Source organism: Anser brachyrhynchus (assembly GCF_964034855.1).
Source record: "Anser brachyrhynchus genome assembly, chromosome: 3".
NCBI lineage: Eukaryota > Metazoa > Chordata > Aves > Anseriformes > Anatidae > Anser > Anser brachyrhynchus.
The window spans coordinates 67493335-67520329 of record NC_137696.1 but is presented as its reverse complement, the minus strand read 5'-3'; the positions used below and the strand labels follow the sequence as shown (position 1 = coordinate 67520329).

General features: G+C 43.6%; 1 protein-coding gene across 16 annotated transcripts in view; it reads left to right on the top strand.

Annotated features, from left to right (window-relative positions):
* The first annotated feature begins 3714 nt into the window (after positions 1-3714).
* The window catches only part of L3MBTL3 (L3MBTL histone methyl-lysine binding protein 3), an 88177-nt gene continuing 64896 nt past the window's right edge, over positions 3715-26995 (top strand). For 2 of the 16 annotated variants that reach the window (XM_080583869.1, XM_080583867.1), the window contains exons 1-3: positions 4332-4521; positions 13200-13260; positions 14600-14711. In XM_080583869.1, coding sequence (XP_080439995.1) covers positions 14610-14711 — 102 coding nt within the window. In that variant the 5' untranslated portion in view covers positions 4332-4521; positions 13200-13260; positions 14600-14609. The other 14 variants (XM_080583864.1, XM_080583858.1, XM_080583871.1 and 11 more) reach the window with 14 other exon arrangements.

Sequence of the window (26995 nt, the reverse complement as noted above, 5' to 3'; positions counted from 1 at the left end):
CCCATCATCCATTCCAGATGGCCCAGTCTCAGTTCTAACTTTGTACCCCTCCTCCTTACCACTCTGGACTCTCCTGCCCTTCCCTGCTTCCTTCAACTGATTCAAGGTTTTGTCAGTTCTTCAAGCCCTAATGTGCAACCCGCATGCCCAGGCTTCCATCTTCAGCCTTCTCCTGGCTCAAGAGTCCACATCAATATTCCCATTATAGGTCCAAATTTCCATTTGACCCAGTCTTACAAATAACTTTTTCTGCTTTTATATCTTGTTAGCCTGGTCCCATGCTTCCCAAAGTTTTCATAGGCAATATTGCCCTGGATTCACTTCTGCAGTCAGAATCCCATAGCTTCCATATCTGCCTTCATATTTCCTGCAGGGTGAAGACTGCTTCTAGAAATCTCTGCAGTCTTGCAACTTCAGTGACATCCCTAGAACACCTACTTTGCAGTGCCTTGAAACTGCTACTCTATAGAAAGAAGCTCTCCAAGGCTGCATCTAGAGTGTGTCCAAGTGTGTACTGGGCTGAAACCTGTACAGAGAACACTGCAGTTTCTTTCAAGAGCTCATACTCAGATTTCCTTCCCAGGAAAAAAGAGTGTTGCGTGCCTAAGTCTCACTCTGGTACAGGGTTAGGATGTGGCCAGGGCACACACCTGGATTTGAAAGACAGGATGTACTACTGGTTCTCCAGTTTAGTGTGGCATCTGAATAAACTTTGATAATTATTTTGGGACTAGTAGGAAAAAACAAACAAACAAAAACAAACAAACAAAAACAAACAAACAAAAACAAACAAACAAAAACCACAGCTGCCTTTCAGTCTTCCACAAGAAAGATTCTATTGATAATGGGTCAGTCTTCATTTCTTCACATTTGTGGGGACACCAAGTCCCTGGAGAAGAAGAGAGCACTGTAATGTGGAACTGGAATCACCATGGATTGCAACTGGCTTGTCTTTCTTTCTAGACTGGCATATACACCATCTCTCCTCACCCCCAGTTTCTCAAATCTCTATGCTTCTATCTTTCTGGCTTAAAATTTAACATAGTATCATACACAACATATTCTTTTTTGCTAGTGATTTCCCTCAAGCTATATCTCCTGTCCTCCTGGTTTGGCTTGGGGAAGGATCGTGTGGCCGATAGGTAATTGTCACAGGTCAGAAAGGTCACACAATGAGCTGCACAGGTTGCTAGAAGAAGGATGATAAAACGTCACGTGCAGGCTACTTTTAAAAAATACAGCCATCTTTGAGGCGTCTTAGTCTGTATTCCAAAAATCAAGACACCAGAAGTGCTAAGTAATTTGGTATAATGTAAATACTGTCTCTCTTTTCCTCAGTTTAATTTTTGGTATTTGAAGAAGAGCCATTAGATTGCATGATGGTATCAACCCAATATGCAAACTGAATCGATAATGTACGTTTTTTTCCTCTCACCACCTTAAACGGTATTCACAATTTGGGATTTGGAAGCTGTGTATATGGATGCTCATGCACATGCTGTAAGAAAAATAATCAGTATTTGGCTACAGCACAAACACCTATTCAACGAGTTGCAAGAATACTCACAGAGAGACCAAATTTAGCTACTTCAAAATATGTCATTAAACATACTGCCAAAATCATATTAAACGCCATATTTACGTATAGAAAATAAGTGTTCAAAATCCTCAGTCTTTGGAATACAGATGGAAGTCTAGTGTTCAATAAAATGGCAACAGAAATAATGCTTAAAGAGCATATTTAAATAATGTTCAATCTATTTTTACTCAATAAATTGTTATTGACAAAATAATGGTTTTAGTACACATCATGAGCTGCCAGAAAACGATTAGGGCAAGAATCAAAGAAGAGACAGTTAATGGAAGGAATCTGTATTAATTTCCCAGGTCCTTTTACTTTAATCAAAGAGCTATCCATTTTAAACTACTTACCCAATAAAATAGCTTTGCTCTGGTTCAAATACCTGGTTTCGCTTCTGACCTCCAACATATATCCTTCAAGGAGCTTTTTCATCTGTGTAGTCATTTTCTGGAAGGGACTACAACTTCTGCAAATTGATCAGATGGATTAGAATGTAACAGGGTTTTACAAATGCTGCATCTCCCTGTAAGATTTTGAAAGAAAAAGGGACAAAATTTTTCAAGCATAAAAAAAATAGCTGTGGATAACTCAAAATGAGTGTTCTTTGCATAGATTAGTCAGAAATGCGTCTTGCTAACAGGGTACGGTACACTATCCACCTAAATCTCGCTGTCATCTGGAGAAATAATCAGTACAGGTCATGCGTCCTAAAGAGTGTTTTAAATAGTACCAAATTCTATCATTCTTTAAATGTCTTCTGCAGAACCCAGCTAATTTAAGGCTACAATAGAATAATCTAGTTGTTTGGCAACTATCTTCATAGAAACATTTCAATAACATTAGGAAATGATTTTCAGAAAAGCATTGAATGACTTCATTTACAGTTTATTCTTTGTTTCTAACCCATAAATTTCCTCAACTGCGAGTTCACTGTAGGGAAATAGGAATTTTCTCATCCTTTCCTTTTTTTTTTTTCTTTTTCTTTTTTTTTTTTTCTGGGTCCATGTTTTAGAAGAGTTTAAATGTATGTTATCACTAATTATTACAATTAGGTTAATACTGTTTTCTGTAATTAGTTTCTAATGAACATATGTTCATTGATGAAATCTGCAGCCTATATGCAATGCCATTTGAGGTGGATGGGCACGAGAAATGTTAATCATAAAATAACTATTACGGATTGCGCTGAGGCACCAATCCTGCAAACACTTAGTCACAAGCTCCATTTTACTGCTGTGAGAAAAATAAACTTAGATAAATAGAAGCTCTCGGGATAGTATGCTGCAAGTCTAAGTAATGTCACGTTTAAATTATTTGAGCATGGGCATAGTTTAAGGAATGAGAGTGGTCAGATTTGATTCTTAAATATTTTAGCACAAGTTCTTAAGTAAATACTTCAGTGAATGGAAGCTGGGATTGGGAAGTCCTTGTGTCAGAGAAGGAGCACCTCTGTCCTGAGTCCAGTGGGAGGCTGCCCCAGTCATCGGTGTGCTACTGTAACACAGCCTGTATCCAAAATGGCAAAAAGGTTTCATTTGTTCGGGTGTAAACCACTTTTTGTTATTCTGACTTTGTAGGTGAGCATTTTTGTCATGTATTTATTTCTGCTGATACTGAATCCTAACATTTATTCCTGGTAATTTATTGTTACTACTCCCAATCTAGTAATTTGGGCCACAGCCGTCCGTGTAATTGTAGAAGGAAGCGTGTGTAAAATCAAGGGAAAGTCTGGACATCGATAATTACTGGGATTAACAGAAGTTATATTGAGACCCAAGGGCTGTTTTAAAAGTGATATAATAACTTGCCAAACTATTAAAAATGTAAAATTCACTTTGCCACTTCTTGCCTTCAGGATAGAGCCATCTCAAAGAGGTATTCTGTGGTGGGAATATATATATATGATTGGTATAATTAGGATTGTATTCTGTGTTGGTTTAGGCTTTGCCTGAAAGTGTGTATGTATGTATATATATGTATATATATATTTCAAGTATCATGCATACAACAGATTGCAATCCTTCTTCCTCCCTCTTCCCCAGCCTAGTTAGGCCTCGTGTAGGTCTATTTTGTTCAATGCTCTTTTGCATAACAGACCTCCTTCTAGGTGAAGGAAGTCCGCCCTAGCCGGTGCCATACAATAAGACGGGCCTCCAGCCTTCGGTGTTTTCCGAACAATGCCAAGTGGCAGAAAATAGCCGCCGGAGACCGCTTTGCTCCGGGACCACAGGGGAACGGACCGGCGGCGAGGACGTAGGCAGGTGGCACGCTTGGAAGCACTTTTCGTTGGTAAAGCGGCGAGGCTGGGAATGGGACGAGGCCCAGGGTGAGGGGGTCCCTGCCCCGCCGGGGGACCGCGGGGAAAGTTGCGGAGCTCCGCTCGCCCCCGGCCAGCGCCGGGCTCCCCGCCGCCCACCCGGCACGGCACGGCACGGCACGGCACGGCACGGCACGGCACGGCACGCCCCGCACCGGGGCGGCGCGGCTGGCATCGGAAGGCTGGGGGGGGGGGGGAGCCGCCAACAAAATAATAAAGATAAATAATACGAAAAAGAAGGAAAAAAAAAAAAAAAAGCGCAGCGCATCCCTGCCGAAAGGGCCCAAAATAGCGCCAGGCGGCCGCGCGAAGCCTCCTTATTATTCCCCCGGCGTCGGCGCTCGGGGGAGATGCCGCACCTCCGGCGGAGCCCCTGCTCGGGGCCGGGCTTCGGGGCCGGCTTCGGGGCCGGGGGCCGCCGCCGCCCGCCTCGCCGGGTGCCCCGCGCTGCCGCCGCGCCGGAGCCGCGGCCGCGGGAGGAAGAGCGAGCGGCGGCGGCGGCAGTTTCCCCTTTCCCCAGCCCTGGCTCGGCGGGCGCATGCTCACTTGTGCCCGCAGCCCTGGACCATATTTGTCAGGACTGCTCGAGAGCCGGAGAAAGAGAGAGAGAGAATTTGGGGGGGTAAGGAGCGGCGGGTTCCGAGCCGGTCCGCCAGCCGCGCAGGGAGCGGCGCTGGCGGAGGCCGGTGATGGGTTTTGGTTTCGGCCCTAGGTGAGGATGAAAGTTGGAGAGAGCGCGAGAGATAAAGGGAGAGGCGCACCTCCTCTCCCTCCCTTACGAAACGGAGCCGGGGAAGGGGAGGGGGCTTCTCCCCCAGCACCTCGAGCGGCAGGGATGGAAGTTAATGCCGGGGAAAGTGGGCAAGTGGCTCCCAAGTGGCTGGGGAGCGGCCGGGGCGCCGGGTGTCTCCCGAAATAATAAGTGTGTGAGTGTGAAAGAGGAACAAAAGAAAGAGAGAGGTGCCTCGCATTTCTTTTTCCCTTCCCAAACACACGAAGGGAGTACACGGGGATATATATGCTCGCGTTTATATGCACACACAGGCACGCACGCACGTATGTGGATGTGCATATCTATGTATATGGGGGAGGGAGCCGCTGAAATGCGTCGGGGACGGGGGGGGGGGAGGCTTTTTTCGGGGGGAGGGGGCTCCGAAGGGAGGGGGAAGGGAAGGGGAGAGACATTTTGCAGACTTGCCCCACCAATGAGCTTGTCAGTTGGCTCCATTTAATGCCACTTACGGGGCACCGCCGTGCCGCGGGGAACAATGTGATGCGGGTGCAGCCGCCGGGCTCGGGAAAAGGGGGGCGGGGGGGTCGGGAAAAAGGGGGGGCTGCGGCTTGCGGGGGTGCTCGGGGAGGGCGGGAGGAGGAAGGGGGGGGCCCTGCGCTCCGCGCCCCCCCGGGCCCGGCTCTTTGTTCACACGCACGGGAGGACGGGGCGAAGCGCGGGCGCCGGGGAGGGGGGGGGGGGGGGCAACGCGCGGCCGGGAGGGGTGTGAGAAAGCCCCGTTTTTTTCGGTCGGAGGCGGCAGGCGGCGGCGGCTGCCGGGAGATACCGGTTGAATGTGCCGTGGGTCCGTTCCCCCCCCCCCCCCCCCCCCGCGCGAAGGCCTGCTCAGCGCGCAGCGGAGAGAGTTTGTATTTTCCGTCGCTCCTCCGCACTTTGTCTGGTCGTGCGCGAGAGGTATTTAAAATATAATCATCTCCCAATTTCCGCCATTTTGGGGAAAGTTTGCACACACATGCACATAGCGAAAAAAAAAAAAGAAAAAAAAAAAAGCTCGTAGCGATTTAAGAAAAAAAAAAAAAAGTCTTTTGCTTGAGTGCTCAGTTCCTGCCTCCGTGCGGTGTGTGCGCCTCGCTGGCTGCGGCAGGCACGGCGGCCGGGCGGCCGGGGGACGGCGACGACCCCTGCCCGCTGCGGGCTGGGGGCTGCGGGGGGGTCCCCGCCTGTCACCGCCGCTGGCTGCTCGGGGGGGTCCCCGCCGGCCGGCCCAGGGCTGCCGGGGGTGTGCGGCGCTGCCCGCACCCGGGGGGCCCCGAAGGGCCGGGGGGCGGCGGCGGGGGCTGCTGGCCAAGTTGCGTGCCGGGGTCCGGCTGGGGAAGGGGGGGGGGGGGGGCGCCGCAGCCGGCCGCCTCTCGTCTCCCCTCCTGTTTTGTGCAGCCGGTGCACGTAACAACAGGATATCGGCACACTTGTTTCTCGCTAACGTGTGTGTGCGAGGCGCTGTTTTCGCGGCGGGGGGAGGGGGAGAAAGATTTTGGGGCGGGGGGGGGGGGGGGAGGCGCTCCCGCGGAGCGGCCGCCCGGGGCGCGGGGCCGGGGCGAGGCCGGCGGGGGGGCAGCGGCCGGGGCGGGGGGCGAGGCTGCGGGGACCCCGCTTCCCACCCCCATTTCCCCCCCCCCCCCCGGCTCCGGGCCGGAGCGTGCGAGCGGCGGAGCGTGAGAGAAAAAGTTGCGGCGGAGGCTGGGGTTGCGGGTACGCGGGGCCGAGCGGGGCGGGCGGCGGGCAGCCCCCCGGGGGGGCGAAGCGCCCCTTCCCCTCCTTCCCTTCCCTTCCCCTCCTTCCCTTCTCTTCCCCTCTTTCCCTTCCCTTCCCTCCCTCCCGCGGGAAGGGGTGACTTCTCCGCCGAGGGATGCCCGGAGATTGGCTGCCAGCGGCCGAGGAGCAAATCCCCGCAACCCCTTAGAAAAAGAGAGCTCGCCCCCCTCCTCCTCTTCCTCCTCTTCCTCCTCCTCCTCCTCCTCGCTGGGGGAGGGGAGGAGGGAGGAGAAGGTGAAGTCTTTTTTCCCTTCCACTCGGAGACAAGCCTCCCTTTCTCGGATCCCCGTCTCGGGGTGGGGTGGGGGGGGGGGAGAAAAGGACCCGGTAAACAAGCGGAGTCCCTCTCCAGTTGTGCAACTTCCTCAGGAACGCCCGGCACCCGGTTCCTCTCCCACCCCCGCCGCCGCCCCCGGCCCTGCGCTGCGTTGCGGTGCGGCGGGGGGGGGGGGTCAGGCTGCCCCCGCTCGGTTTCATTGCCGGGGTGGGGCGGGAGAGAAATTTGGGAGAGGAGCGGAGCGACGCTAGAAGCGCTCCCCGTGCCCGCCGCCCCCGGCGCTGCCCGCCTGCAGGGTGCGGAGCGGAGCGGAGCGGAGCGGCCGCTTTTGTCTCCGCGCTCCAGGGCGAGACGCGGACCTGAGCTTTTTCTTTTTTTTTTTTTTTTTTTTTTTTTTCTCTCTCCAGAAAGTTTCAAGTGCAGCAAAACACGCCGTAAAAACTGGCCAAGGAGGGACCTCTGGCGGTAGGCCCCGGGCAGCCGGGCCGGGCCGCGCCGTTCCGGGTGCGCTCCGCTGCCGCCGGCTCCGGGCGAGCGGCTCCGGAGCGGCTCCGAATCCGGATCCGGATCCGGCCGGCGGCTCTCGGCGCCGTTTCGCCGCTTGCCCCGCTCGGACGCGGGGCTGAGCCCGCATGGGAAAAGCTCCCCGGCCACCAGGCCCTTGCTCGGGCGGTGAGGGTTATAATGTGTGTTATTTTGTAATTACCCGCGCCCAATTAGGCGGGCTGCAGGGTGAAATGTAACAAGAGTTGCATTTTCAGTTTGCCTCCTGTTTGGTTCCTTATTCCCCCGGTGCGGCGGAGTGGCATCAGGCGGAGCGGTTTTGCTTTTTGTTTCTGGTCGTGAAGCGCGGCTTTGTAGGGAGTCCCAAAAGTCAGGTGGAAAGCGTAAATGAAACTCGAGAGATGCAAACTCCACTTTACGGTGTTTTAGGAAATTGTCTGCGTTGAGACTCGTCACAGAATTTTCGTGCTGCAAATTTAAAGCCTCCTCAGGCGAGCGGTTCTTTTTACCAAGGAAGTTATCTCATTCCCAGCAGTTCAGATGATTAACATCTGTAAGGGAGAAACTCAGGGAAACTAGCGGTGGAAGGCAGTAAAGCACTCTGTTTAGGTCCTGGTGGTGCCGGGTAGTCGTTTTTTCCCAGCGTGACTTCAGCGGCTTTTGGCTATGGTCTGGTTGGTCTTCTAATGAACGTGGCGTGCTAATGACGGTGGCTGAAGCAGCCGTCTTATTGGATGGGTTTCTGTTGTCAACTGGGCAATTGTAACGAACTTTGTTTTTATTAGTTGTTGAGTATGTTTCATACTGATTCATGATTTTTTGCTACATTGTTGCTTTTAAAAGTTACAGCTTTCAAGAAAACGATAACACAATGAATCCTTTTCCTCTGACTTTTTCATTTCTGTTGTGCATCACTTGGGCTGACGTTTGTGGGTTATTCCATTTGCTCTTCATCTTTTTCATACTGCTGGCAAGTAGGATTATCAAATGTAAGTGATGGGTGTGAGTAACCAGTGATTACGTGACACGAGATTTATCGAGGAAAGTGATAGTGTGTATATAGCCACAGCTTATTGTTGCATCGGTACTGGGACTGCTCAGCGCAGTGGGAAATACGAGCTTTATGAATTGTAGATAAAGGAAGGAGATAAGGATAAATGCAGTAACCAGTATTTAGGAGCTAGAAGAAAGTGCACTAATCGTTTAGGGACTGCAGACCTCGTGGAAGCTGGAAAGAGCAGGCAGAAGCGGAGGAGGAGGGCACGAGTCAGAGAAAAGGAGTGTGCAGAGGCAGAGCGAGTTAACTGGGCAGCTAACTTCTCTTGGTGATGATTTGAAATAGGTCAGGTGATATTCAATGTCAGGGTTTGGTGCGTCACAGTTTTTGAGATGTCTGCACAGGGGAAGGAAGGAGACATACGCAGAAGTGTTCTCTCACTTTCTGTGCCTGGTTCAGGGAATTAAGAGAAATTCACAAATGGGATTTCAGAGCTGTTGTGCTTCAAGCCTTACGGTCCGAGTAGCTTACGCCTCCGTTCAGGATGGCACAGCTTGTAACAAGCAGAGGAGACACTTCTTCAGAGCAAGGTGTGGGTTCTCTGAATGAGTTGAAAGCTGTGGGTGGTAAATTTCATTAGCTGGTGGGATAATTTCGGCATTGGGTAAATACTGGTACTACAGTGCTCTGTGGGTATTTGAAAGTGATGCAGTAGTCAAAGCCTGTGTGTAACAGTAAATGTTACACAGTTTCTAGCTCTGGTACCTGTGTTGGCAGAGACCAGGTTCAGGTGGAGGCATCATAAACCTTTCTTAGCACTGGTGCAGGCTCACTTTTATCAGAGAGCATGGTCTGCAGTTTGTATTGCATGTGGCCAGGTTCCTTCTGTGAGGAAACAGACTAAGCCTACCTGCTGGGAAGCAAGACCAAACACAAACAGTGTCCCTGGAGAACCTGGCAGGCAGAAAAGCAGCAATAGGTAAAATAAGAGGAAATAATACTAAGGGGGCATCATCAACAGGAAATCTGATCTGATTTCTGTTACAAGTGCTAAGAAGGGCAAAGAATTTTAAGCTTAGGTCCCTCTGTGAATGCCATTCCCACCTATATAGCTCATCTTTAAGATAATTTGTTTGTAATGAACTTCATGAGCAACAGGCAAAATAGTGAAATTGACTCAAACAGCTCTTCAACACACAGAACAGAAGAGTGGCAGAAGTGGTGAAAAATAGTTTTTGAAAGCTACTTGAAAAATGAGATTTTGAAGGAAACGTGTAATCTGCAGATACTTCTTTTAATGAAACATTAAAAAGAATTAAAACCTTAAATAGATATTTAAAAAGCAGATATTAAAACACAGTGGATAGCCTCAAAGCATTTTACCATTTCCTGCTCTGTTCCTGTTGTGGTTGTTTTTCTTTAAGTAAAGAATCAGGTGCAAAAAGATAAAGGGTGAGAAAGAGATGAGTGTGTGGTGTACCCTGCTGGAGCAGATGATCATGAGAAGGAAAGCCGGGCTCACCCCCTTACACCGAGTAGGAAGTACTGCTCTCTGCTCTGCACTGTAGCTATGCGTGACTTTTGGCTTTCCTTTGCTGTTGCTGCTGTTGTGAAGCTAGCTTAAAACGAAGTCTGTCTAAAACAAAAGGGGAGCTTGTGCTGTGTGGGGTAGTTCTGTGTTTGCCTTGGGCAGGGGGATGATTCAGCCCTGGTCACTTTCCCACCCTTATATGCTAAAGTAGACAACGATGTATCCGCTCGTACACTACTGCCAGAGGTTGGTTGGTGTGTTCACAGCTCTGGTACACGGCATTGTCTCCTGCTGATCCTCCTGATTTCCCATGTGCAGGAAAACCACGTTCCTCCAGTGTCCCTTCAGCCTGTGGACGCTATGCTAAGCAGCCTTCTCCTTGGAGATGACCAAAATAATCACCTGCGGTGTTAGGACAAAAAAATGGTGCCTCTGTTTCCACAAACGTCTATCAGGACTGGTGTCTCCAGCTGCCTGGGTGCCTCGAAGGCAGAGGGGAGATTGCTGTGGTTATCAGGACATCACCTTCTCCCTCTTTGTCCCTTGGACCTCACCCTTCCCACTGATTGCTTCCACCTCCTCTGTCTCCATGTCCCGGGTTTTACCTCTCCAAGGAAGAGCTGATAGCCGGGGATGGAAGCAGACACCAGCTTCCTCTCCCGGAGCAAGGCTGCTCGGCTTTCCTGGCGTGGTACTTGTAGAAGTCCTCAAAAGTAAAAATAAAAACACACAGGAATGCATAAAAAAAAAAAAGGCATACCGACACGGGCAGGTTATGCCCATCTGGTGGTGCTGACTACTGGCTTTACTGTTGAAACCTCCTCTCTCTGCTGCCTGGTGACCTGTGTTGAATTGGGCCCAGGGGTCAGAAATCACATATGGTGCTACCTCGTGCTTCTCAAAGGTGGCATCTGAGACTTTCAAAATTTGGGTAGGTGTTGGTTAATTTTTTAAGCACTAACTGAAAGAAAAATTCTTCTATTATTACTTTTTGACGTACTCAGTACAAAACTCTATAATTACTTCAGAAACTACTTACAAGTTTAACTGGCATATCCTCGCCTATTTCTTTGGTTTAAATCTTTAAATAGAGAATCTTTCACCAGGTGAATCCATCTCGTTTTTAGTGCTCTTATTCTCGTTAAGTATCAGCTCTGTGAAGTACTCATTTATTGCTGAACCAATTGGTAAAAACAAAGGATTTTCTAAAGGATGTGTGTAATCTTATTTCATATGCATGCTTAGTTTAATGAGTTTACTGTGTACGTCTAAAACAACATTAGTGTTGAAATATTAAAATGCAGCACACTCCTATAGACATTGCAGCTTACAGCTGTGAAGACTGAAACACAGTTGCATCCCTAATAGTGGAGTTTGGAGATGTTTTTGGAAGGTGACTGTTTCAAGTTCTTACTATGATGGCCTTACCTTCACGCCAGATGGCACTCACTGACAGGCATCGGCACAGCACGGTCGTTGCTTGGCCCTGTATTCATCTAGCATTTTTACTACTTTCTGGGAGTGTTGTAGCGACAGAAATGATATCAAATGAAATTATTATGGAAGGAGTTATACTAGTTCAAAGAGCTACATCAGAGCTTTAAAAATGAAAATGAGTAGATAAGACGTTCAGGAGTTTTCTTTCTCCTGTGATTTAGATGTATATATTGCAATGATTTTGTCCTTTTTTTTAGTCTCACATTGCTGTAATAATGTAATAGGTCTTTTTCTCCCTTCTTATTATCATTAGTAGAGGGATGTAGACTGATCTTTCATCTGTTCAAACTCAGGAAAGCTGGAAACAGATATTTTGTTAAATGTAATTCCTTTTGGTAAATTCATTTCTATCTGCATCGCCCTGTAACCTTTTCATCCCCAACAAGAACATTTCTGAAAGCTGCAGAAAAGGACCATTATGTGAAAGTACAAGATGTACCTTTGATATTAATTTTAAGAGGAAAACAATAATGAATACCTTATCAAACAATAGAATACATCCTTATTTCTGATTGTTACCTAAGAAAACTCTGTTAGGTGCAATTAATTTAAAATTTGTGTGTTCTCTTAAGATAAATGTGCCCTGTACCTTTCTATTACCAAGATTTTACTTTGACTTTTTCAGGCAGTTTACATCCTGCATCAGCAGGCTAGGCTGCAAGGCTTTTTCCCTGTGTCCTTTTTTTTTTTTTTTTTTCCAATTGATTCTATTACAAAGCGTGTCTGTAATGTAAGTGGCACCATCAGAGATGCCAGGACAACATGATGCAACGGCTCACTGTTGCTCCTCTCTTCAGGACAGCCTCTGCTGCAAGGGAACACTTCCCCACCAACTCCCGAGCCTCTTCCCATTTTTCATTATTCCTTCTGCAGAAACCTTTGGAACATATTTGCCATAATAAACCATGGAGGGGTTGAGTGCAGTGTCTGCTAAATAGGATGGTAATTTAGGATTACTTAGAAACTTCAGTTAATACAGAAAGCAGCTTTGTCTGTGCTTAGCTCGCCGAGCTGTGGGTAGCTCATCACACCAGCGTGCCTGGAACAGTGTGCTTTATGTCCCCCTTCATGTATTTCTGGGTAGACCGAATTTTCAGCTATTTCTTAGCAGCTTAGGTCTTGTGTTTTTGTGAGAATGTCTATGTCCCTGCCACCAGGCTGCCGTTGAGTTTGGTGCCAGCCCGCTCGAGTTGCTCTGCTGCCGTGCTGAAGACTGGATTCCTGGTGGGCTTCAGCTCTACAATGCCCCATGCCCGGGCTCAGATAGAGACTGCCCAGGTTGTGTTGTGGGAGCTGCCCTAAGGTAGGGTGGCAGGTATTACCTGGTAGAGATTTTAAAAGACAAGGTCTAGGGATTTAGGGAATTTCTCAGTTTGCACTGAATTTGTGTGGGTTTATTGATGTATTTTAAAATGAATTTTTGTGCATTGACAGTATGTTTTTCAGTATTATCTCATAGAGGATTACTAAAATGAGGGATCAAAAAGACACTTTAAATGATGTACTTCTTAATTCAAATGTGTCACGTGAAGCCCGTGTCCTTTTGTCAGAGAGCCTTCTGTAGGCACAGAGGGCTGTTGACCCCATCTCTGAGCCCTGCCTGACGTGTGGAGCGAAGGGGAGCACAGATGCTTTCACCATGAGCGGTGGTTCCTGACTGAAGTCCTGCTTCGGAGCAGCTGTGTGCTGGCTGTAGTGTAGCGAAAGTGCTGATGGTGTGAGGTGTTGCTCGGGGTGGTAAAGACTGTACGGTCCTGCTGCACATGAGAAGGAAACTGAGGAGAAACGCAAGGGAGATCATACTGCAGACACAATGCTGGAGTAGTACCTCTCTGTAGTGGTGGTGTTCCATTGATTGGTGCATTTTTTCTAATGAAGAACATGTAAATTTGAATATTTTTCACACAGCGGAATTAATTAGCTAAGCATTTTTCTCCTAAAACTTTCAGTCGAAAACTTCTGGAAGACCTGCATTTCCTTCTGCTTGGTTTGCATCTTCTTCTGTTATCTGTGAGTGAACAAATGTTATGCTCAGTCTTTTTTTTTTTTTTGGGGGGGGGGGGAAATTTCAGATTTTTAGAGTATTAATAGACACTCATGGAAACTTGATTTTAGGAGTGGGACCTAAGTTAAAAGTTAAAACAAATTAAAAAACAAGGTCAAGCAACCAAGGAAACTTGTCTACCTATTTGAATTTCAAATACCGATCCTTGCAGGGAAAGTTTGCAGGCAGTCTGCAGACAGAGTATGAGGTTTAGAAAGTGTTTGTTAAAGAGTTTAGAAAGTATTAGTTTGAAAAGAGGGAAGCTTTTGCTGATAGTTCACAAACTGAAGACAGAACTCATTTTGCAACAGATTGCTTCAGCTGCTAGGCACAGCACAGAAGTCCCAGAAAGAAAATGAATGAGTCAGATTCCACATCAAGAAAATATTAAATTAGGTGTCAGGACACAAATTTTAAGATCAGTGGGTTTCTAAGAAGCAGAAAGGAAGAATTTGGTGCTAGTCCCAAATGGCTGCTAAAACCATTTGCAGTTCAGTGTAATTGATGTCATCTTTGTGATGGTGAGAAGTGCTGGGCCAAAGGCAAGGGCCAGTGGCATGTGTAATGCAAGTGTTGCTTGTGCAGGTTTTTGGAGGTAAATGCTTACCACGGGATGGGGTGTCCAAATCCACTCTTTCTGAAGATAAATATTTTCTCTTCTGTTTCTACTGTACTGAAGCAGAGGGATCTGGTAAAATAAGGTCTTGCAAAGCTGAAGTTTCCCTCCTGTGTATGTACTTGTCTACGTCTAAATGAATTTTACAAATACAAATCAAATATTTGGTGAAACTATATGGAGACAGGCAAGGAACATCTGGGTCTCCTGAGTCACACAATGAAAATGACAGACAGTTTCAAATTCATTTTGTAATTTTAATTTGAACTTGGGTAAATCTTTCCCATCAGCGTGTTATGAGATATTCAGTAAAACCTTAATATCTTCTATACTTAATAAGTTCTTTAAATCAGTTCTTAATATATTTCTGTCTCATGTTCCCCAGAACAAATGGTTTTCTTTAGGTGTACTTAACATGTGTTTTCCCCATGTCAATTTATTTGCAATTGGAAATTTCTCATTTCTCTCCAGTTCTCATTGCTAACCTCCTAGCGTATAAAGCAGGGATTACATTTTATGGTTTTCCAAAGATTTTCCCTTGTTTATCATTGTCATCACTTGTCCACATTGTCAGCATACTGAGAAGTGTTTAATACTAATCCATGGAGTGCTTTTGAAGAAATGTCCAGTGAAATGATTATTAAACCATTTTTAGCATTTTCAGATTTTTTCTTCTTATTCTTTTTTAGTGCATGCATCATGAATGAATCTGCTGCTAGTGGAAATGGTCAAGAGTTTGATGTATTTAGTGCTATGGACTGGAAGGATGGCATAGGTACTTTGCCGGGAAGTGACTTAAAGGTAAGATTTGTAATTTTTAATAAGAAAGATACGAATTTTAAATGCCAGAGGAGTGTATTTCACAAGCTGGTGTGTAGGTATCTCCTTTCATGAATAAAACATGAATCTGCAGCTCAGAGTTAAGAGACTGTAGCCTGTTAGCTTTTAGCTCTGGAGTTTCTTGATTCAGTTTCTGGTGCTGGCAAAGACAACAGCCATCCCCGTAGGAAGGCATAAATTAGCACTGCCTCACTATACAGACAGAAGTAATCAAGTGCACAAGAAATCTCAAAATTTAAGTATGAAAATTCAGTCCACTTACATTGCTGTCTCACTAAGAATCTCTGTACTGTCACTGACTTTCACGGTCTCATATTCTTAGTTCTTTTTATTTCTAAAAATAGTTTATTTTTTTTTCTGTGCTTTTGTCATGTGGGTGCCTAGCAAAATGAATAAAATGAGTGCTTCTAAGGTTGGTATAGTTTAGAAATTAGAATGGCATTGGAATAGTTCTTTTAATTAAATTTTTCACACTGCATGCATTTACCCACGTAAATTATAACAATTCTGTTTTCAAAATATTTTATGTATTACATTTTTTTTTTTTTAAATGTACTACTTTTTACCATGTCCTCATCTGCATTAGCTAAAAATACAGCTTTGGTATTAAAGATTTCTTGCATTATTTTTCCTGTTGATTGTAGTTGATATTTTCCTATAATTCCATTTAGACTAACATTGATGAGGTTTTCTCACAGTCTGCTTTTTAATTGAAATCTCACAAATTTGTTAGAAACTGTGAGTTTTTAAAGGAACTTTATATCCCTTGGTGCCTAATAAAATTTCTTGTGTTGAAAAGTTAGAAACGTGTGAAATCTGGGATACATGTGTTGTGCATGTTTTTTTTTGTTTGTTTGTTTGTTTTGTTTTGGTTTGTTTGTTTGTTTGTTTGGTTGGTTTGGTTTGTTTTTAGAAAACAGAATCATAGAATAAAGTCACAGATTAATTTTCTTTGGAAAGAAGCTCAAGACTTTCTAGTCTGACACGTCATTCAAAACAGGGCCAATCTAGATCAGGATGCTCTGTGCCTTCTCCAGGACAGGTCAGACTGTCTCTAGGGCTGGAAATTCCACCACCTCTGGGCAAACTGTTCCAGTATTTGACTACTCTCATGGTGTTTTTTTCCTTTCTCTGATAGGATGCGTGGCAGAACATCCTGAGTTGGAAGACCCACGAGGATCATCAAGTCCAACTCCTGGGTCCACACACGGCCACTCAAAAACAAGACCCTGTGTCTGGGAGCATTGTCCAAACACTTCTTGAACTCTGGCAGTCTCAGTGCCATTACCACTGCCCTGGGGAGCCTGTCTGGGTGCAGAACCTTTCCCTAACACCCAGCCTGAACCTCCCCTGTCCCAGCTCCATGCCATTCCCTCGGGTCCTATCACAGGTCACCAGAGAGAAGAGATTTGTATACTGTGCCAATGCACATGACATCCTGTGCACTGAAGGCAGTATTTAGTAAAACAAAAATATTTTTAACAGTACATTTTAGCAGTACAGCCAAACACCCAGAAGTACTGATTCCTTATGCTGATACTGCCTTGGTATAAGGGGATGAGATTATCCTCCAGAAAAAACTTTCCCCTTTAGGAGCTTGTGCCTGTTGCCTGGATCCATCCTCTTTATATCTTCGCATTGAGTACTTGAAGACAGCAGTTAAATCTCTCCTTTTGTTCTTAAGATGGAACAAGCAAGTTTCCTCAGCATTTCCTAACCTGTCATCTGATGCAGCCTCTGTTTGTTCTGGTGGGCATCTGTGGGACTTGCTCCCATACATCAATGTCTTTCTCGTACTGGATGCAGCAGTCTGTATCTGGTCTCACCAGAACTGAGCTGAGGTGAATAGTCAGATGCCTTGACCAGATGGCTACCCTCTTTCTAAAACAGCCCCAGATGCTTTTGGCCTTCACTGCCTGAGGGAACGTCATGAAGCTGCAACACAGGAGGGTCAGGCTGGGTGTTAGGAAAAGGTTCTTCACTCAGAGGGTGGTCGGGCACTGGACAGGCTCCCAGGGAAGTGGTCATGGCCCTGAGCCTGCCAGAGTTCAAAAAGTCTTTGGACAACGCTCTCAGACACATGGTCTGATTTTTGGGTGGTCCTGTGAGGAGCCAGGAGTTGGACTCAATGGTCCTTGTGGGTCCCTTCCAACTCAGGATATTCTGTGATTCATTTCTGCCATGGTGTGTTGTCTTGTGTTCAGCTTGCCCTCTGGGATCCACTGGCCTTTTTCTGCAAAGCTGCTTTCACACAGCCAGTGTCAGGCTGTACTACTGCATGCTTTTATTCCATCCCAGATGCAAGGCCTTGCATTTGTTTCTGCAGAACTTTATGAGATCTTGGTAGCCCATTTCTTCAGTGTGTAGAGGTGTTTTTTTCTGAACAGCAGCAGCCCAGCCCTCCAGTGTATCAATGACACTCTCCAATTTGGTAATTTGCTTTTGCTGCCCATACACATATAGAACCCTTTCTTGTTGACTTTGCTGTTTTCTTCTCCTGCTGAGCTTTGGCTTTCCTAATTCCATCGTTGTACTCTTGGGCAATATCTCTGTACACCTTCTAATGTATAATGTTTCCCCAGTGTTACCTTCTGCATACTTCCTTTTCTGTTAGTTTAAAGTCATGAGTTCCCAGTTCATTCATGCTGGCCCTCATCCACATTTCCTTAACTTCTTGCACATTGGCATACATCTTGTGGTATGAAAAGGTTGACCCTGGAGATACGTAGCTTGCCTGGGCCCATTTACCTTTTCAAAATCTGCTCTCCTGAAATTCAGTGCTGTTATTTCATTGTTCATTTTGCTCGCTTCTCTCAGGATTTCAGACTCCACCATCTTGTGGTCACTGCTGTGAAGGCTGACATCAGCCTTCATGTCCCTAACCAGTTCTGTATTTTTTAATAAGTTCACAATTTTGAAATACCTTTATATTTTAATAAGAGAAATTGTGTTAAAGGCAAGCATAACACCGAAAAGTTGGAAGAAGGAACAAGAGGGTACAAAGCAAGAAAATATAATATCATATAAATCACTAGTACTTACTTTGTTCAGTTCTGGTTGCCCTGTGTCAAAAGAAACAAAACAGAGGGAAAGGTTGGGTCATTAATTAGAAGAGGAATGGGAAAGCTCTACTAAGCACAAAGCAAGTAAAATAACTAGGGAGGTGTAGCTGAGTGTAATTTCAAGAAATCATGTAAGATCCTTCACATCCTGGAGGAAAGCCTGGACTTCATTTTAAGGTTGTTCTTATGGCCAGCTGATTATTAGGGCACAAACAAGATACTAGATTTTTGGACAGAGGTTCATTCTTTAGTCCAGGCATTAGAGAAATAATGAGAGGTGAGATGGTGATGACATAGAATAATGAAAGATTATTCTTCAGAGACGACAGGCCAGGTAGCATTTTTGTTTGTTTATTTGTTTGTTTTTAGTAATGCAAGAGCAAGGAGCTACTCAAGGAAACTGAAATGAAGCCATTCTAAAACTGACTGAAGGAAGAATATTTTCCAACAATGCAAAATTACCCTGAGGAGCTCAGTGGACCAGAGAATATCAAGACTCAGTGAAGACTAGACATTCATGTAAATAACAAAACAATTAAGGGTGTTAGAATAGTAAGGATTTTAAGCTTTCAGAACAATTGTAACAACTTATTTTTCAAGGTTGCTTCTAAATAATGACAGTGAAAAGGGTGACTAATCTCTTGAAGCCGTAAACATGCTCATAGAAAATACATTATGTTCTTTGTGGAACTCTGAGAATAGGGTTGATTTGAATGGTCTACCTGAATTTTCCCATTTAAAGCCTATTTTAATACTGTGTTCTAGACCTCAAGAAAATGGCCTTATGTAGCAGTTACTTCTTGTAAAGTTGTATGTCTTTAAAAAAAATTTAATATCCTTGTTCCACTAAAGACATCAAACCATTGCCATGTATTTACACTGAAATACAATTGAAAAATGCAGTGAAAACCCTGTAGTAGCCATGTGCACAAATCCAAAGATTGTATTTTTCTTGATTGGTAATAGATTGGAGTTCCTTTTTTTTATGCAATAAATAATATGCGATAGCTGAACTCTGTAGTGAGTAATGTATTGCTCACATACCCAGCCTCATCAACAGAGGTTATCAGGCAAGCATAGCTGATATAGCTGTATGTAGCTAGCAAGAGGAACCATTTTTTTTTAAGAAACACTTCATTTTTGTGAATACAAGTTGCTCTGTAAATGAAACCTGGTGAAAACCATTTTAAGTAATGTCAAACACTTGAAATATTTACAAATAACTTTTCTCAATGTTCTCTAGACTTTGTTCATATTTAACTTTTCTTATGATGCAGAAGAACAACCAGATATAGGTAATTACTCTTTTTTTCTTTTTGTTATAAAATCCTATGGCCAGTTTCATGCCTACTAGATTTAAGTGAGATAGACTGCACCAGGGGGCAGTCATTTCCCAGCTTAATGAAAATGAGGGAGCCGTGTCAAGCCTCTGTTCTCAGCCATCCTATGGTCTCTTATGTATACGTCTGTACCAAAATCAGTAAAATGCTGAAAATGTTCTCTTCCCATGATTTTGTGCCGTGTTAATTGTTAGATTTTTGTCATCCATAATTGGAGGAGGCTGTACAAACACATTCTCATAACAGATTTCCTTAAAACTTGTTAGTAAAAATAGTCTTAAAATTGTTAATATTTCTTGAACACTGTTCTGAGCATTCTCTATGACAGATGAATACTGAATATTTGTGGAAAATGCTAGAATTTCAAATTATACAGGGGAAAAGGAGAATTAAAAATTATACAGCATGATGCACTGTAGACCAGGAAGAAAAATTTTAGCATTGTATATTGGGAGTTCTTTCAAGATGTGTAAATAAAACAGAAAATTCCAGTTTAAAATAGTTTACAAATCACAGAATGCCTTCATGTGGCAGGCTAAGTAATATATGCTCTGAAAAATGTCAGTGCTCACCAGTTACTCTGCATGGTGTGAATGTGAATGTGAAATACTTTTTTTTTTTCTTTCTTGAAATCCGTGTGCTGAGTGCAGGCAGTAACACCATCACTTCAAGATTTAAATGTACTCATTAAATTGGAAAAGCTGTAATAATTTATAATTACTTCCTATCATGGTGACAGAAGTTTATGAAGTACTTCATAATGAGTTTGATTTCCAGTGCTTGTGCTTTGAAAGTAAACTGTTACATACCGCATGGACAGAGTTTTGGTCATCATTTCCAACTTGCAAATTGTGATTGCACTGAAAAAAGAGATAAAAATAAATTTGATGGTGAAGAAATTAACATGTAGATAGATCTGGGCAGCTAATATTGCAGAAAACCAGCTATAATAGCGGAACATGAATGGTAGAATAATGGTCAGCTAAGGAGCGGTGCTGGGTGTTTCCAGCCAAGAAAGTAAGGAAGGTAGGCGTGATTCAGAGCGCCGTGTTTTGGACTTCACAGGTGCAACAGCTCAAGACAGTAGCATGCATCTTTCCACCTGCCCGTTCTAAAATCCATTCACTCTGTAGTGAGATAATTAACGTTTTGAAAGCAAGTTACTTTTTTCTCATGTGATTATATGGCAGAAACACCAGCAGTGTTTCAGGCAGTGACTAACTGCAGTGCTTTCTTTGTGTAAGGCCAGTTCTCTTCTCCTGCAGTATCATGGGCTACACTTAAAATCAGAGGAGCCAGTTCTCCATCAGGCTGAGGGTTTCTGCAGGAAACATCAACTACTGGGCACCAGCTAAATAGCTGCCCTACCAGGAAGGCATATTTAAGAGAGGTGCTGGATTCTCTTCAGGGAAGCTGGGAAGGAGTAGTATAGGGAGGAGAAAGCAAGGCAGGATACACTTTTCTTGGATCACGTGTGAGCCCCAGCAGATGTACCTAGTGGTCTTTCACCACCTGGAAATACCTTTCTTCTCTTGCACTCTAATGTAATTACTCAGCCCGTGCTGTGCATTCATTGCCATGGATTTTTGGTTAACTCTGTGCATTGCGATAAAATGTGATGTTACCTTTACCTTTGTAAAAAAGAAAGACCAGCCAGGAAATTTTACTATTAAAATTGCTAAAACTCCAAAGTCAAGAAATGCCAGAATTAAGTTTGCCTTTGGATCTTTAATTGGGCTTCCCCATGAGTAGTCATGAGTCCCCATGAGTCATTAGAGTCTTTACTTATTGGATCACATGCTATTTTACCACAAAATCTGCTACACTGAAGAAATGGGAATGAAACATGGTTATTTAGTAAATAGTGATTTTCTACTGCATTGTTTGCTGTATATGCTCTGAGAATTGTAAATACCCAGGCAGAGGATTTCAGGAAGAAAAAGGAATAGTTTTGTGATTGGTGCAGGTCAACACCACACAGGAAGGCTTGGTGCTGTATTTGCTCATACCACAGCCTTCCTATGTGGTGCTGAACGACTCGCTGAAACCAAAACTTTGGCAGGTAGCCATTTGTTTTGTATTTGTCATTTGTTTGGTTTCCCTGGGAGATATTAACATCTGGTATTTAGAAATGTTCTGGCTGCAATAATTTGGAGCCAGGGGTGCTCTATAGGTCAGGTTCTGGATCAATAAGCATCTTGGCAGTCAGGAGCATAAACATGTCCAACAGAGCCTTGACTGCTGGCTCTGGCATGGATTTATGTGTTATCTTAAGAAAACCTCTTTGGTTACAATTTCCTAGTCAAGTGGAGATAAGACAGACTGAGTTTGCAGTGGGGAGACATCACTGAGAAGCCCTCTGGTGCTAAGATTATTCTTGAGAAATCTGGAGGGAAAAGTTTGAAGAGACTGAAAATGTCTAAGAATAAAGTAGCTAATAGCTGTTTCCTCCAGACAAGACTGAGGTTTGGGGAAATGTCAATCTTTTACTAGAGGTATACATATGTCAGTCTCTCTTACTAAAATTGTGTGTTTGCTGATGGTACCTAGGCTTTCAGCAGAGAGTGATAAAGAGAATGTTCCTTTTATTATTTGGGGGGCACAAGTTGTAATGTGATAGTAATCCTTTCAACTGTTTCTTGTTTGTGCCTGCCAGGATAGGAGAGAAAGTTTGCTTTTGCATACAGATTGTTAGCTCTTCTTTATTACTTCAGGATCTGCTTATTGCAGTGGTACTGAAGCTCTTAAAATCAATTGAGGATTGCTTGAAGTACCTGACTTCCTTGCTGACAGCATCATGACAGAAATGAGTGATTCCAGTGTGGGGGTCGTGGATCAAAATCACTGCCTGTTGATCGTGGTGTGGAATTTAATCTTTGCTGCTGATGATTTAGGGAGGTCTAAATAGCCCAGGGTCCTGCTTAGCTTGTTTGTCTTTTGCCATGTTGGAGCGTGCAGGCTGGATCTGTCCTCATCTCTAAATGAGGGGAATAGCCAGGTACTGGGACTCATTTCCCTAACCTTCTGTATATGTGAAAGAATCAAAATTTTGTGACCAGACAAGCTCCAGAAGTCAGGTGCTTGACAAGGACTTTGAAACAAGCTGGGAGCAGAGGTCTCAGACTGATGAAGAGCTAGGAAGAGGTATTCTTGTTTCTTTTTGTGAGTGGCTGAGAACAGACATATTGTTTCAGGAGTAATTTTGCAATGCATTGTAACAGTAATTGATAGAGTGCCTCAAGCTTTTTAAATACATACTCCTTGTTATTTCAGGTTTGTTGTTTTTTTTTTTTTTGAAGAAAATAAGCAGTCAATCTGCTTTCAAACAATGGAGAGTAAATAAGACTGACATCACTAGTTGAAGAAAGAGTATAAAAATACCCAACAGCTGCCTCATTTTCTGAATACTATCCAGCCCGTGCCTGAGGCAGGGGTTCTGTGGAAAAAATAGTATGTGATCATTCATGTGAAGACTTCATCACACACACACACACACACACACACACACAGAAAAAGGGGTATGGTTGAATAGACAAGTTCTGACGTTTACTAATTTATTCAGATTAAATAATATTTTTTAAAAGTTTGGCATGTAATAGGAGATGGTTGGACATACAATGTCTATAGGCGATTCCTTTGCTCTGAAGAGAGGAAGAGCTGTAGAATGCCAGAAAGGCCTTAATTTGTATGAGCAGTCTCTCTGAAATCACTGGGGATGTTCAGGATTGAAATCAAGAATGTTTGCTAGGTAGAGATCAGAGTATAGTTTTTTGTATTCCCGGTGTCCCAGGGCCCTCTTTACAGAGTGTTGTATAATTCCATTACTTAAGTCCAGTTATTTCATAGACATGATGAGCATTTACCCAATCTATTTGTTTTGGATAACACAAAATTTGCAGGTTTCATCTGAGCTAGTCCATAATCACACTGCTTTGTGGTCAAGATAAGTTTTATTCTTGAAGTTACTGTCAGGGTGCAGTAACAATTGTATTCATTGCTATGAATTCTGTGTCCTAATCTTGCCCAGTAGATGGTACTGTTGGCCATGTTTTGTAATTTATTTTAAAGTGTATTAAAATTCTTTTTCTTTTTTTTTTCTTCTTTGTCTTCTGCATTAGATTTGCTCTTTTTTTTTTTTTTTCCTTTTTATTTCTGCCTCCTCTCCCAAATAATATTTTTACCTCATAGAAAACAACAGTAGTCTTTATTCTGGTTTGGTCTCTGTGTGTACTGATGAGATCTCACACATTCCTAAAAGGGCAGAAGTAACAGTATGTTGAGTTAATAAGATCTTTGTTGCTCTGAAGTATACACGTACGGTAGCAGGGAATTAATTTAGAATGGGTTGTATATATTTTTTCCCAATAGGTTTGAGTTTCTAAGAACTAATCTGCAATATGGTAGACTGTTGTAATTGTTTGCAAAATTATTTTCATCTCACATTGAATGACAGATATACTGAGTATTTTTATGAAATCTGAAACAAGATAACTAAAAGCCCTTTCAACATATAATTACCCTAAATAAAACGACAGAAAGCCTCCCAGCCTGCATGATAAAACAGATAACTTCTATTAGAAATAAAATGTCCTAAAGCCACTGGAAAAGGTACAGAGGAAATCCATCTGTAGAATTATGCATTATCAGGTTCTGGACCCCTTTCACTGAGAAAAAGTGAATTTCCCAGTTGAGTGCAGCACATGGTGGGCAAGGCTGATCAAGAGACTGGAACACCATTTTCACACGAGGAACAGAAGCAGCTTGTGTTTAGCCTCGCAAAATTAAGCTTGGGGGTGCATAATTCCTAACTTCAGATGTATACCCAGAGAGTAAGCACTGTGGAGAGGGAAGGGGTGTTTAATCCATAGAGTAATGTTGTGTTAAGAACAAGTGGGCATACGCTGACTGTGAATAAAGTAAATGGAAAGTCAGAAGAAGTTTTTTTGAGAAAGAGCTTTTGGAAAGCTGTTCTTCTTTTTGTTGTTGTTTTGAGAAAGAACATTAAAGAAATGTTGCATGAAAAAGCATTGAAGACTTTCAGTAGAGTTTACAAAAAATTGGGCAATTCTGCCTTTGCAGCTGAACTGTTTATGAAATACTTTGGCTGCTACAATTGCCTGCAGAAAAAAAAGGTTTCATCTCAGTGACTTATGATACCTGTTCCAGTCCTGTGTAAATTTTAATGAAATTTTAATTTTTTAAAATTATTTATAGATAGTAATTTTTGAACCCTGTAGAAGAAGTTAATGTGTGGACAGTCAGAAATGTTTCGGAAACTATTTATAGTGCTTGAACAATATTTATTTAAACTTTGATTTTCCTCAATGTATTCTTTATTTGCTGTATGAATATTAAAATGTTCCTGTGTTAAATTGACACATGTAAGATGAAGTGCTGGTATATCAGGGCATCATTTCCTGAGGATGTGAAAATGTATCTCAGTGGAAGGAATCTGTATGAACGTTTAGATGGGAGTTGCTGTTCAATTTCTTTTTGATCCTTTAGCAGTGGAAACTGCTAAACAGGGTAGTTAAGTAAGTTCTGTGTTGCATACTTAACCACTAACAATTGGACTCATTCTGCCAACTCAGCTTATGACACATTTGTGTTAAATGAAAAGAATTGCAGTAACTTTAAAATGTGTATTCTTGCCCTTGTGGCTCACCTGTAGGAGGAAAGTGAAATTTCCTATCTAATTGTTACTTTTATTTGTGTTTATTTTACTGTTTTTATTTTATTTATGTTTTATTTTTACATGAAACCTGTTGAGATTTCTTCTTTGTCTTCTTAAGACTTTTCTTTCCATTGGGTGGGATAGAGGATTGTCTTGTTAAAAGTTTACTTAACGTTTGCAAACAGGTATTTAACAAAAGACTGGATTTAACAGGATTAAATTCACACCCAACAACCTTTATAATTTATTTTCTTTTAAACACTGAAGTGACAAAAATTAGGCTTCTTTGTGAGATTATTTTAAAAGTACCTGATAATGACCTGACTGTTTCCATCCATTTTACTGTGCTTTAATGAAGAGAGGTTTCAGGAAAATCCTGTCATCTAATGCGAATTTATATATTTACTTAAGGAGTTTTGTGACTAAGAAAAACATTTTTACTTCTCACAAAGCTATTGGTAGTTCCCCAGAGGTTTGCTCAATGCCACCATTTCCTTCTCTGTATCACCAGCTTGGGCCTGCAGACTGTCAAGGCACCTGAAGAAATACGTGAAGATTATACAGGAACGAATGCCCATGTTATACCATGTTATATTTTATCTTGGATCAACAAAACATAGGAAATATTCTAAGAGCTTTTTGTTTTGTTTTGTTTTGTTTTTGTTTTTGTTTTCTGTCATGCTTCCAATAGTAGATGTTAGTTGGCACGTTGTCCAGGCAGCTCTTACGCTGTGAGGGCTTCATGCAGCGTACTGCTCTGTACATATATTTGTCCTGTTTCTAAGCAGTTAACCTTCATCACAAGTTTTCCATTGCTGTTCTTCACCAACTAAAATCAGAGCACGATTCTTCAGATCCAAGGCACTTTTCTGTCAGCTATTGAGAACTCATATTGATGTTGTAGTTTGGGAAACAGTGAGAAAAAGCAGACACTGTCTTCTACAAGTTAGTGGCTGAACACTTACAGGGGTTGAGTGAGAGGTCCCTGACACCCATAGAGGCATGGCTGTGCGCAGAAGTTTTGCAGGCACCAGACTGGGCCTCTGGCCTACAGGCAGTGTTGTGCTGTCCTGCCCACTGAGACAGAAGACAGTAGCAGTCACACTCCCTCACTAAGCCCAGCTTGGTGTAATGGCCCAGCTGTTAGGCTATCTCTGCTTTGAACAAGTCATAGGATAGCCAGGAGCAGCCTTCTCTCAAGTTGTCTGTCTTTAGGCATTTGGAAAGTGTCAGTCATCCCACTGAAGTCCCAAAAGGCCATGTGGTGGCAGAGTGACAAGGGTTATGCCCTGGTGTACCGCAGAAGGCCCTAGTGGAGAAGCAATGTGTGTGTGCTGTCAAGGGCTTAACGCTGATCAGGCCATGCGGAAATGCTCCAGGTATTAACTGGACTCTTCAAAAATACCTGTGGTGTGCATGTGTTGTAGCTGATGTTGTGTAAAGGCACAGGGGTTCGCAGAAGTTGGTCAGTAACCTGGGTGCAGCCTGTTGGTTGCTGTGGTGCAGCATGGCGTTTGGGTCTGTACCCATGCCTGCCTGCCGAGGCGGCTGGTGTAGTAGTACTGCAGCTTGTAGAAACAATCCAGGTTTTGCCTGTAGCATCCACCTATTTCTGAGGCAGCAGACAAAGCAAAAATAGCAGAAAGTAGCTTAGCAAAAGTAGGAACAAGACGGGGTACTGAAGTCAGCTGTGAGACACAGGGATCCTCTTCCAAATGGTAACTCTATTTCTTCTGTTTTGTTGGAGCAGCATAAATGTCTGTCTACAAACTTGAGTATGAATGTGTGGTGTTACTGCATTTGGTGACCTTTCAAAGCTGAACTCAGTCTTTCAGTCTAGAAGGATTTATTGACAGCTTGTCCACAATTGTGTTTCTGTTGTGAGAGTAGCTGATTGTAAGTAAATAACTTGGCTCCAGAAGTCATGTGTGTGTGTGTGTGTGGTCCTCCTCTTCTTCCTTTTCCTCCCCTCAGCTTATTATTTCTTAGCTGCTGGTTTTTGTAGGACTCTTTGTGAATGCTGAGACTGGAGAGCCTATGCTAGTGAAAATGCTGCCAGGGTATGTAAGTCATGAAGCTCACCCTTACTTCTAGTCAGAATGGCTTTCTTTCAGTACCAGACCACAGCAGGGCCCAGCGCGTGTGGACATGGTTCATCCTGGACCCTCC